The sequence below is a fragment of the Harpia harpyja genome, chromosome 1, assembly GCF_026419915.1.
Source record: "Harpia harpyja isolate bHarHar1 chromosome 1, bHarHar1 primary haplotype, whole genome shotgun sequence".
NCBI classification, from domain to species: domain Eukaryota; kingdom Metazoa; phylum Chordata; class Aves; order Accipitriformes; family Accipitridae; genus Harpia; species Harpia harpyja.
In genome coordinates, this window is record NC_068940.1 from 102,105,421 (window position 1) to 102,118,197 (window position 12,777).

At 37.5% G+C, this 12,777-nt stretch overlaps 1 protein-coding gene across 8 annotated transcripts in view; it reads left to right on the forward strand.

Moving 5' to 3' along the window:
* The window catches only part of XYLB (xylulokinase), a 100,026-nt gene that overhangs the window by 25,911 nt on the left and 61,338 nt on the right, over positions 1–12,777 (forward strand). For all 8 annotated transcript variants that reach the window (XM_052807390.1, XM_052807364.1, XM_052807400.1 and 5 more), the window contains 6 exons: positions 77–149; positions 5,738–5,856; positions 7,055–7,136; positions 8,156–8,196; positions 8,612–8,727; positions 10,826–10,941. In XM_052807390.1, coding sequence (XP_052663350.1) covers positions 77–149; positions 5,738–5,856; positions 7,055–7,136; positions 8,156–8,196; positions 8,612–8,727; positions 10,826–10,941 — 547 coding nt within the window. The remainder of the gene's footprint in view (positions 1–76; positions 150–5,737; positions 5,857–7,054; positions 7,137–8,155; positions 8,197–8,611; positions 8,728–10,825; positions 10,942–12,777) is intronic.

Genomic DNA, 12,777 nt, shown 5'->3' on the forward strand with positions numbered 1-12,777 from the left:
CTTCCAATTACTTAATTATTTACTTTCTTTGAAGTGGATACTGATGGGACTTACTATCTCACACTTTTTTTTTCAGAGAATCTCTTTGGTTAGTAGTTTTGCAGCTTCCCTTTTCCTAGGAGCTTATGCACCCATTGATTACAGTGATGGTAAGTGCGTGGGCTTTTCTCGTAGTACAATTCAACAAGGAAATTTTCTTCTCCATCCCTACCTTACATAAAAGGGGGACAAGGTCTCTGCTATTTATTTTCAGTCTTTAAACTTTAATGACAAGTATATTAGATTTTAAGCTAAGTTACTCCTTTCAATTTATTGTTACTCTTGACAGTGCTGTCAGCTGTGGTTATTTATCCCCATCATAGTATGATTCCCATTTCTATAAAATGGATGCACAGAACATATTCTTGAATGAAATTGTTCCTTTTTTTCATTACTTTATGATGTATAAAGGAATGTTGAAATATCTATTTAAAAACATGAAAAAGTTGTGGATTTTTAGGCTAGACTTCATAGTTCTGCTATTTGTTCTTTGGTTTTGCTGGTTTAGCTTGGAGTTGCACAGGATGTGAACAAGATGTATATTGTGATTATTTTTCCCCCCACCTAACTGGAGTATGGATCTGCAACAGAAATATCTTTTCAAAATGAACCAGAGAAAAAAGCATAAACCAAGCAAAAAAAATCCTAAACTCAGTTAAAAAAAATATTTAACCTTCCATATCTCTCTAGTCATCATAACAAAGACAAAAAAATGACAAGGCTAGTGCGTCTCTTTTCTGTTGTGTGTTATCTCAGTTATCCAGCTTTTAAATGGCAATTTTAAATGGCAGTTACAAAGGAAACCATTTTCCTGGGAGCTGTGCTGTTATTTTTAAATAGCATGTTTGATTCCTGCTCTGAAACTAAGAGAAGATATATTTCAGAGCTGAAAGGTTAGATAACAAGGATCTCTAAGGAATTTTTACATTATAGAGCCATAGTTGACACCCATGTGTTAAGACCAACTCATTTTTTTTCCTTCATTGTTCCATCAAAGCTCATAGGAAAAGGCATGACACCTCAATTTTAGCTAATGGACAACTTATTCAATGTCAGATATCTCAGTTATACTAGAGACCTTAAAAATTGTAAGGCAATCCATGCTTATTTTGCAGCAGTTGTGAGATTATTACATCTATCTTCTGGTCCTGTACTGTTAGCCGTGTATTTTCACAGGTGAATTTTATTTTTTTTGTGTATTATTGGCAACAGTAACTCTTTGGAGATTTGCACTTTGCTAGGCCCAAATACTGAGCACTTCAGCCACTCAGCAACCCATAGAACTAGCTCCATGTACTGTGTTTCAAAGAGAGATGGTGAGATCTTCAAGGTACCTCTTCTGATAAAGAAATATGTTGATTTTTTATTTCTCAATGAGAGTGAAGTGTTAATTTTGATTCAAATGTTTAAAATTATAAGCATTAAAAAAAAATATCGTTTTGGGATTGGTTTGGTGTGGTGTTTTTGTCCCCCCCCCCCCCCTTTGGTAATGTTACCTCTGCCTTTTCTACTTGGAAGCAAGTGGGGGAAACTCATGCTTCTTCAATTTCAGGACATGAAAATTTCTGTGTTTGACTGAAAACCGAAACATTTTAAACTAAAGAAAATGAAAATTTACTTCATTGGAAAATTTTCTTAGAAAATGTATTGCATTTTTCGAACAGCTCTAGGAGAGCCTGTTCTGTTATACCTCTGGATGTTTATGCATGTAAGATTATTAAGTCTTTGTGTGAAAAAAGATAAGAGAACTAAGCAGGATGTTATAGTTCTATTTGCAAGACAAAAGATCTTTTGGCATTGTAAGCTATATTTTGTCTTGTTTGTTCCTTTCTTCTGTTAACATAATAAGAGAGAATTCTAATTCCAGTAATAAAATGTAATTATAAAGTATGCAGTAGTTATTTGGATCCAGCTAAAAACTTGTTTTCTTGTCATTTATCATTTCTTGCAATTCACTTGATCTTTTACATTGTACCTGTATATTATAGTTTAAAATGCATCTCTCAAAATAATGTTCAGATAATAGACCTATTCTTCATTTCTGTAGGTTTAACTTCAGGTCATATCGTCTTTAAAAGACCCTGTCAAATTGTTTAGCTCTGCACAATAACTTATCTCTCTAAATTTGCAGGTTATTGTAGGAAATGTGCTATTTAGTTTCAGGATTTTTTTTTTTTCATTTTCTTTTTAGAGGTCCAATCTCATAAGGTTCAAATCACTCCTCGTGAATGGCTGAGTACCCTGGGTGATTGATTTAAAAAAAATGAAATTACATTCTGGTGGAATGAAGAATGATTTTCATTTGTATTGTGCAGATGTTAAAAGTAAGATACATTTGGGACCTAAACAACTTGAACACTTGAGGCATTGTTTCTTTTAGAAGACACCTTAAAGAACAGCAATTCAGCTCTTGACCTAGAGAAGCTTTATCTTTTGAAATGCTTTTCTAAGAGCCTTAGGCAAATCATAGCTTAGCATACTTGTTTTTGTTGTTCTATCAAACAAGGATGCTTTGAACTGAAGCCTTTTCAAAAGGAAGCGTGGTGGGCTGAATTTACTCCTAATGTACCTTGTGTGGTGTCAGCAGAGTTACACTGCTTATGATTTTAGCTCACTGAAAAGGCAATCCAGAGTGCTGTAATACAGATACACTTAACTGTTTATAAATTTATGCGAATATTGATCTTTAGTTTGTTGATTAATAAAACCAGTTAGTCTGCATCGTTTGGTCTTTATAATGAAAGTGTTTGGTTTTTTTCTCCCCCCCAGTGTTGAAGCACTTATACTTTTGTATATGTAGTAAATATTAGCAAGTCCTGATTGTGCTTCTGGTCATTTTATGTTAAAAGTCAGTGATGCTTGCAGTGAAATACTGAATCCTATTCATCCACGTATTGATCCTTTCCTCAGTCCTTACTAGACCATGGCCTTGGCTATTGACCTTCATTGCTGATGGAGTGACATTTGGAGTGACAAGTCGAAGAGCTGCCTTTGATTTTTGGGGTTTTTTTTTCCCCTTAGTTGTCAGATTATTACTTACTTTATATGTTGAACTTAGTTGTGTAGATCATGACCAGAAGTGCTTGAGTTAGGAACTTGCTGTATGTCACTCCTCGTATAATCAAAGGAGAAAGAGAAGTGGTTCCAGGGAGCGTTCAGCTCTGGTTTTTTATTTTCCACTGACTGGAGATTCTCATGCAGGTGCCTGCAGTTGGATAGGATGTATCCAGGCCAACAGATTAATAGTTCTTGTAAAACAGTTGTTTCGCATCTTTTAAATGAGTTTCTGAGGGCGAGGTAAATTAGCTCATCTTTCTTTTTTCAGGGCATATTAAAGTCTTTGTGCCACTAAATCTACCAGTCAATAAACTGAAGTGTTGTTTCTGTATAATATAAACTTAGACCTTTTCAGTTATAAAGGTTAGTGTTTTTCCTGTTTTATGCAGGAAAGATTGGAGGCTGTCCTTACGTCTAGCAAAATTGCATTGGAGGATACTGGTTAAATGTTTCTTTGGCTTGCAGGGTGGGGAGGGGAAAGGATTTTTTTTCCAAAAAACCACAGAAAACAACAACTAACCTTTCTCTAGTAAAATTCCTATTTATTTAGAGATTCTGTTGCTCACTGATTAATTTAATTTAGTGAAGGGGTTCTTGGGCTTTTAAATCAGGGACTCTTCCAGGAAAATTTATAGATGTACGTATTTCCTCATAGAAAGCCTTGTTGTGCCCGAGAGCTTGGGACTCAAGGCTGCTCACACCCTCTGCCTCCGGGAAGTGCAGACAGTGATGCTGGGTTCAGTTTACCCTGGAAGGACTCGGTTTACCCCTGGAAGGAGGGGATGGCTAGATTTAAGAGTGTTCTCGTGTAGAGAACTGAGAGAAGCTGGAGTAAATCTTACCATCTTTCCTTCTCTGTGGGTGGTAGCGATTTTGACAGCAGAAAAGGAAAATGCACCTTTTGCCTGTGGAAGGCATGGTGCACTTTGTGGTCTCTCAAATTCCTGCTGTAGAATCATAGGCCAAATAAACTGGCGCATAATTTGTTAAGTGTGTTTAATTTGCCTGAAATGGGATTGATTGATTTTTAGTAAATTTAATTCTATTTTTTATGTTACTAAATATAATCCAAATATCCTACTGTTTGGCTTGGGTTATTCCAGTACCTCAGCTGCAGTGTGTCACATCTTCTGTTCACAACACTCTGTGAAGCACTAGGTCCATACCTTGTTGATGGTGCTTAGGATCGGACTGCACAAATATATACTTTTATTTATAAACATTATTAAACTCATTATTAAGCTTATGTGAAAAAGGCTGCTGGGAGTTGATGGGGGGCTCATTTGTGCGTGCGTAACCAGCAGTAGCGTATGTGTGTGGAGTGTGTTGCAGGCGTGCACCCTTCTTCAGAATAAGAGCACTGCTAGAGCCTTGTGATGTGCTGGCTAAGATGTGGGTTGCATCCCTTTTCTTCTGTGTCCCAGCATTGCAAGCATAGTCTTGTTCCACAGACACTGCATGTGGGGTGGACTTCACCATCTTTGTGTTTTAAAAAACTTAAAGATGTACTGAATGGAAGCAAATTTCAGGTTTTCCACTGTGCTCAGCTGAGAATATGCCTGTGTTTCTGAGATAAGTCATGGGCTAAACGGTCTTTGAAATGAAAATGTTGTTAATCTAGAATAAGACTTAACATGTCCCTGAACAGTACTAACCAGAAACACATACAGATTTTCAAGTGTAATGAAATGTGCAATTAAAGGCATCTTAGAAACAAAAGCAAGGGATGTGGAGTGCTCAGTATGTAATGTAGATTCGGCCACTAACCAACTTCAACAGCAATAAAATATTGAGGAAGAAGCAATGAGAAACCAAACCAAAACTGCAAAGGCCTTCCTCGGATCTAGTGATAGTTCTGGTGAGGAAATAGGTGACCAAATCAGTTATCTAGGTTTTTGCAACCTGTAATTCAGTTCACAGAATCTACACTTTAGACATGTTGCATACTTGCAGGTGTTACAGATTTCAGTTGAGCTGTTCAGCATTTCTGAAAATCATGACTTTGGTATTCAAAGCTGGACTTCCCAAACTAGCCTTGAAATTAGACGCTACGTTTGAAAATTTGACCTCTTGCTTTTTTTTTTTGGACTTCTAAGCCTTTATTTTGTCATCTCTGAAGAAGGAAACGTTGATATGGAGGAAGATTAGTCAGCATGGACTTAGATGCTTATATGATATTACTCAAAGGTAGGAGTAGGACTCAAAGGAGTAGTGTAAAGCCATACCACCCAGGGGGGAATTTCTTCATTTGTTAGGTCTCTGGTGAGCACAACATACCTTCATGTGATATTGCTGCATCACCTTTAGATAGCTGTAGTGAAGTCTTTGTCTAAGGTGGAAGATTTGGGGAGGAGTTGATGGGGAGGCATCCATGTTCTTCTTTTTGCTCTTAATTTGGGAATAACTGAATTGTCTAGTGCATTGTGCGTCAGAGAAGCCTTTCCTGCTACCTTTAGAGGTGAAAGCTATCCAGAGGCTGAATTATCAGTATCCTTTATGCTTAGAAGAGCTGAAACCGTTCTCTTTGAATGTAAAATATGCATCTGTGATTTTTCTGTTGCCTGTAACGAGGTGGAATTTTCTGATACAGTACTGTCTTAGGTTTAATGATATGTGCTTCCTGTTTTGATCTGTCTTGTAGGTTCTGGTATGAACTTGCTGCAGATTTGGGAAAAGGTATGGTCAGTGTCCTGCCTTAATGCTTGTGCACCTGGATTAGAGGAGAAACTAGGATGCCCTGTACCATCCCATTCAGTCCTGGTATGTGCCTGTCTAGAAGAGCTGTAAGCAAAAAAATAAGGCTTTGTGCTGAGAGTTCTGCTAATAGCACTTCCTTGGAGTGTACTTGTGTGTGCGCGCAAGCGTGCGCGCACAGTTATCCTCAGAGCTATGCAGCTTGATTTAATATTTCCAGGTGTGTTGTGAATGTGTATGCCAGACCAGAAACAGACATCTTTGAAAGCTGCTAGCTGGCATCTGTCATAGCTTTCATTGTTGATCTCCTTGGATTCTTGCATGCCCTGGGCTGTGATGAGAGAAGTTTTGGTAGGTGCTCCAGTGATAAGAATCTTTGGGGTCCCCTCCCATGCCCACAAGCACCTGGTCACTGCAGAACTGTGCATAGTATTTATTAATGCAGAAACAGAACCCAACATCTGCATTTCTTGACAGAGACCTTGTTTTAAACTGTTTGTAGAGTTAATGAGGTAATCTTTGTGAATAATTTGGGATGTTTAAAGCTCCTCAGTTCATGTAGCATAATGGTGAAATCAAATCAAGCTGCACATCTCTTAGAGTAAATGAATTTAGTCTTACTACTCAGCACAAAGAGAGCTATTGCTTTAGCTGGTGCACATGTAAGACTGTAGATACCCATCACCTGATCCCTCTGTATTCAGTGCTGATCTTCTGTGATGGAGAGGAACATACAAAAAATCCTCATAGATGTCCTTGTATTTTTTATGGATTTTTTTCTTCTCCTGTTTTTTCTCTATGGCTATCATATGTGGCTTAAAAAAAAATACAGTTCTTGACCCCTAAACTAATAGGGATCATTTTCCAGCATTTGATGTTGTGATGTATATTAATGTTGTGCTTCCTCTTATGTTTGCATTGAATTTCTAATTTCTATGTATTAATATTCACGTATGTGTGCAAAACAGATGGATGTGTTTATGTTACTTGATGTGAATAACTGGAGAAGGACCCGAAGCTAAAATGCTACTATTTAACCTATTTCAAAATCTAATCAGAGGGTATTTCTGTGAGGTTCTAAACAACAAAAAAAATTGGGCTAAAAATCTTTAAAGTATTCATTCATACCTTAAATACACAGAAATGATTATCGTAGCTGCTCTGGGGTTTTTCAGTTCTATGTAACAACACGTTACGTCATACATTGCAAGATTACTTTCCATTTTTTGAGCTTTTTTCCCTCTCTTTTTCTTTCTTTCCTTAGGGGCCCATTTCTCCATATTATAGTCAGCGTTATGGGTTTAGCCCAGACTGTAAAATAGTAGCATTTACAGGAGACAATCCAGGTGAGATGATTAAATGTGTAAGATTCAGTGAATATGATTATGTATGTACTAAAATTCTAAATCGATTTCATTGGTTCTCAGATACTCCCTATACAGTGAAAGAACATCGTGTTTATCAGCATTAATACCTTTTTCCAACAGCCTTCCATCACTGGTTCTTCTGAGATATAGACATCTTGGATAAGCTGGGTATGACAAATGAATTCTCTTGCCTAGTAATCAGAGGTGATTTCATTTGCCTCTTGATAACTTCAGTTTTGGTTTGCCTGCCCCTAAGAAACTATTCTCACTATGAACTGCTAACCTTTTAACTTAGAAAATATGAGTTAAAAAATTGCTGTATATCTTTTCAAGCAAAAAGGTTGAGATGGACCTCATAGGATTTCTCTAAGAATTAGAGCTGTCCTTTTGTTAGACTGATAGATCTCAGTATAAGGGAAGGTGTTAATTTAGGGTCAGTTTTTTGAATCCTGGAGACTGTTTTAGTATAGAGCAAATTTGTCTGTTTCTCAAGACTGTGAAAAATACTCATCTGTATTAGAGTAACGTGCAGGTTTGAATAAAGATGGAGGCTTCATCATGGTATATTTTACATTCATATTCCGGGAGATGGTTAAACTCTGCATTTCCCAAAAGTCCAGTTTTTCTTTGAGAGATTCAAATCTAGCTTAGTCCAATAAATATGTGAGTAGTCTGATCTAAGCGGGAGTTTCTCCTTTGAAGTGTGTTGTTAAGTAAGGGTCCACTGTATTTAAAACTTGAATACATAAAACATTAGATAATCATGAAGTTCCGCAGTCTTTTGTCTTGAGCATTTTGATTTTGTTAAAAATCACTCTCTCACCCAAATGCTTTGTCTGTCTTTTACAGTGTATAGGCCAAGGCCATCATGAGCATATTTGCCATTTATATTGTACTTTGAGATGGTCAGCACGATGTATTATGATGTCTCATACAACATGGTATGGTTGAGTCAAAAAAGTGACTTTTTTTCTGGTATTCTGACTTTTTGCTTTCAGCATCATTGGCAGGGATGAGACTTCAAGAAGGAGATATTGCAGTAAGTCAAAACATACTCCTGAAAACTGTCCATATCGCTCAATAAATGAAATATATGAAATGTAAAATAGCTGTAGGTTATCAGTTAAATTTATCTGCTAGTGTTGATTTTCTGTTTATTGGATTCACGCTTGTTTTGTTTCTATCTGTAAGCTGCCTGAAAGTTTTTAAGTAAACTCTTGTGAGTATTTTTAACTAATGCTCCAGACATTAAAACCTAAGTCTCTATCTAGTATGTATTTCACTGGCGTGACAACCTAAGTCAGAGCTAGCTTCAACACGAATCCAATTGACTTAATGTGTAATTTAAAAACAATTAGTGGTAATAACAAATGGTTTTAATTTAATTTCTGTATTGCTTCCCATGCACATTGTGATAATGCTTCAATTATTTTCTTTTTTTTCTCCCCCTCCAGATTAGCCTTGGCACGAGTGACACATTGTTTCTGTGGATCCAAGAACCAACTCCTGCCTTAGAAGGTCATATACTCTGCAATCCTGTTGATTCTCAAACATATATGGCACTTCTATGGTAATATCATTTCTTTTTGTTCATCTGGGATCAATAATATACATTTCTTTCTCTATGTTAGTGGTTTTTATTTCTTTTTCAAAATGATAATGAATAGAACATTCAGCATTCTGTACGGTATATGGCAATTTACTGCTGAAATATTTGCATCAACATTATAGTATTCCTATTGTTTAATTTGAGTAACTGAAACTGCAGAGTTGTGGAGGATAAATTCTCATGGCAATAAAAAGCTGAAATTATTTTTACGTATACATAGAGCCAGTTCACTATGAATCTAAGGTAATACATTTAATATACAGGAATAACAATCTTCTGAAATACAGTAATGTGAAATGTCAGAAGCTTGACCAGGCTGTATAACTTCTGTGCTCTTCTAGTGGTCCACAGGGGACATAATGGGGCACGTGAAGATTCCCTTTTCAGAGAAGAGTATAGTCAGTGCTGTTCAGGGATGTATTAGGCTGTGCATGTGGAAAACACTGAGATCTCAAGAAACCCATCTGAGAGAATGATCCTCATGGTAGCTTTTGGCTGCTGTGATTCAGGAATTATTTGGCCCCTCGCCAGCCAAGTAGGTGGAAAGGTGGCCTGAAGCTATGTTTTCCCTCACTGAGTCACTGTATTCAGGGTAAAAACTTCCAAAACAGATCATAGGGTTTAGGCAAATATTTACAAGTAATATGCAGATAAATTTTGTGTCTAAATCCCCTGGATTGTAGGTGCTCGAAACTCAAAACTTCAGCAAAGCTCAAATCTGCCTTTTAACTGTAATGTTGAGTCTTACCTGTACAGTAATAGGAGGCTGTGAATGACATGGGAACAGTGTTCATGAAGTTGAGTTCAAAGGCATGATGTCAGCTGCAAGTTACTGAGTTTCATAGTATGATTTCCCAGCAGTTGGTTGGTTTGGTTTTTTTTTTTAAGTAAGTTTTGCATTCAAGTTTCTCTTTTACCCAATTTTTTCCCACTTTTGCTGTGTAAAAGAGCTATATAAGCAACCTGTTTGTAATAGGAAAGGAGACGCTGAGGCATTTTTCTGAATAACTGTTATACTGCCATTCTTTTACTGCAGCTTAACATGTGCAGAAGGCCAAACCTGCCTTTCAGAACACAAGATATCTCTGTAGCCATGCAGATATAAAGAGTTCCTGTTCTTCCTGCCTAGCCATTTCTGCCCTGGCACTGCCCCTTTTGCACCAATGCCCCTTTATTTCTAGAATATTAGACTTAATAGGGGACCCTCAGTTAGTAGAAAAAGAGTGCCTGAGCTACCAGGCAGAGTATTTGTACAGAAAACTCCAGTAAGTTCAGCTGCTGCTACTGAGCAAGTTCAGTAATTTCCTTGCCATCTTTCTGGATATTTCTCTGCCTTTCCTGCTGAGTTGCTCTGATAACTCCGTGCTGGAGAGTATTCAAACTGCTTTCCTCTGGGTCCGAGTCCAGTGCGGCAGTATTTTGCAGGAGTGTTATATTCACAGAGATGGCAAAGGAGGTGACTGCATAAAGGGTCCAAAGACTATAAACACTGAACAGATGCCTATTTTACAGCATGGTTTACTGGCTCTGGACCTCAACCGTGCAGATGCAGCTGTGGTGCTTTCCTTTGCCAGATCCTGGCATGGAGCTAGACCTCCTAAGTCCTGTTGGACCCAAGCTGGCTCCATACCAGTACCGTGCTCCTGAAATCATGAATGCAACGTAGAGACACTCTTGCTTCTCCTTGCAGAGTCATCTCAGAGTGAGCTTTTTAGTGCTGTGTCAGAGTACTTCTCTGAGGAGATGTTTTAGCTGTTCAGAGCTAGCCTGGGTTTAGTGTGGCCTGCCAGAGTGGATCTAAGCTGACTCATTGGAGAGATGTATACCAACATCTGTGCACTGCATTCCTCAACATGTCCTGTAATATTTGTTTTCTTTCTTACCTAGTTTTCTCCATCTCTATCTCTTTCCATAATGAAGAAGTGATTGTATCTTTTAGCTTGCCCAGCTTAATTCAGCTGATACAATAAACACCAATATGGAGTAAAACAACAAATTGCTTTAAAAATCTAGAGCCAAATGTTTTGGGAAATGCATATGGTATGTTTGTGTGTTTCAGTTTTAAGAACGGCTCTCTGATGAGAGAGAGGATCAGAGATGATTGTGCTTCAGGCTCCTGGGATGAATTCTCTAAAGCCTTATCATCTACTGTTGCTGGAAACAATGGAAACTTGGGTATGAGCCTTAGCAGGGCTTGGGAGTTCCAGGGGTTGCTTAGACACATACTTGAGTGGGTGTTGTACCAGCTTTTTACTTGGGTCATGATAAAGGCCAAGAATTAAGTTAACCAGAGCAAGGGAAATTCCTAATGTGTACTTAGAAATGCTCTGTTGGCAGGCTAAGTGTCATGATAGTATTTTCCTTCGATATTCACTAAGAAAATTATATTTATGGAGCTCTTTTTGTCATTGAAAGTGTGTTAGCAGCATCTTAGCTGTAGAATGTTTAAAACTAGTAATTTCTGAAGGAGGCTTTCATTAAAGTTTGTTTCTTTTTCTGAAGACTCAAACCAAGTGAATTAAATGGCTCCATATTATTTCTTTCTCAGTTGTTAGAATCTTGATCATGCATGTGAACAAAGCAGTAATGTCAAATGATACCCAGATTTCCTGCATTTTCCCCAATGTATGTCACAAGAGTTTTTTCACCCCTGTTTTTTCCCCACATTATGGTAAGTGAATGAAATGAAACAAAATGATGATGAAGGAAATATTTTGAAATAATATACATAAACCCATGTATTTAAGTTTTATATTATTTTCTTTCCTACGGTTTACCATTCTGCAAGTGTAGTATATAGCTCTGAATTAAGTTATTGAAAAGTGAGCATATGTGTAATCAAGATTAAAATTTAACCATTGCAGAGCTGGATTTGAAATCATCACCATCATCTTCGATCTGAATTGATATCCATAAAATGAATTTAAGAACTGTAGGTAGCAAAGTTTTTAAATGTAGATATTTAAGCTGTAGAAGACTTCACTCTTTAGGAAAGTGAATTTAAGATACAGTTTCTTGACACTGTGAGGTTAGCACTGGTTTTTAATTTTTAGAAGCTCTGTTATGTTTCCTGTCAAATCCAATCTCTGTGGGGTATTAAAATGACCAGGAATCTCTTTTCACTAGAAGACAAATCAATTCAGGTGTTTCAGAAAATGGGGAGAAGTTATTCCAAAACTCAGAAGTCAGCCACTTTAGACAGTATTAAAAAAATTGGAAGTTGATGAAAATATTGTTACTGATTTGAAGGATACCAGGACACTGCCTTAAAGTTTAAAAATTTGTATTATAATATATTCACTTGGATATCTCAATCCTCTGTAAAATGGGTGTTTTGTGAAAGTCATCATTAATAACCTGTATGCTTGGATAACCTCTGGGTATACATGTAAAAATACAGTAATGTCCACAATCTGAGTTCCTGAGGGAAGCTGAGCAAAGAAGTAACCGGTTAGGCACCTTTCCTTGTATCAGTTGTTCCCTGCACTCCCTTTTGTGTGAGAAGATGCCCCTGCAGAGGTTTGAAGATGGGCAGAGGCAGCTGCTAAGGTGAGGTTGGGATAATGAGAGTAACAGGGGTAGCAAATAGGGAAGGAGGAGGAGTGACTGGGATGGGGGTCCTGTTGCGTCTGGGAGGTACCTAAGAAGGCTAATAAAACCAGCAAGTTTACCTGAAGACCTCATCTGCCAGACTCAAGGTGGCAGCAAGGTCAGAAAAGAAATTTTGGGACATACATCCTCCTGGCAGGGTCTGCAGATCTGTAACCCACAGTGTTGCTTACTGGCAGGTTTTTGGAATGTTAAACTAAAAAGGTTATGTGTGCTAAAGCACGGTACTGTTTGGGGGTTTTTTTGGCTAATAATCGTAGGGCTCCTAGGGCAGCATACTCTTGTTCCCAGGTCTGAACCTCAGAAACTCTCCTTAGTTTCTTAGCTATTCTGTTGAATTTTTCTGTCCTCATTTTCTTTTTTTTGGTCTCCTTTCTTGAATATCTTTTCTGACCAACCCTT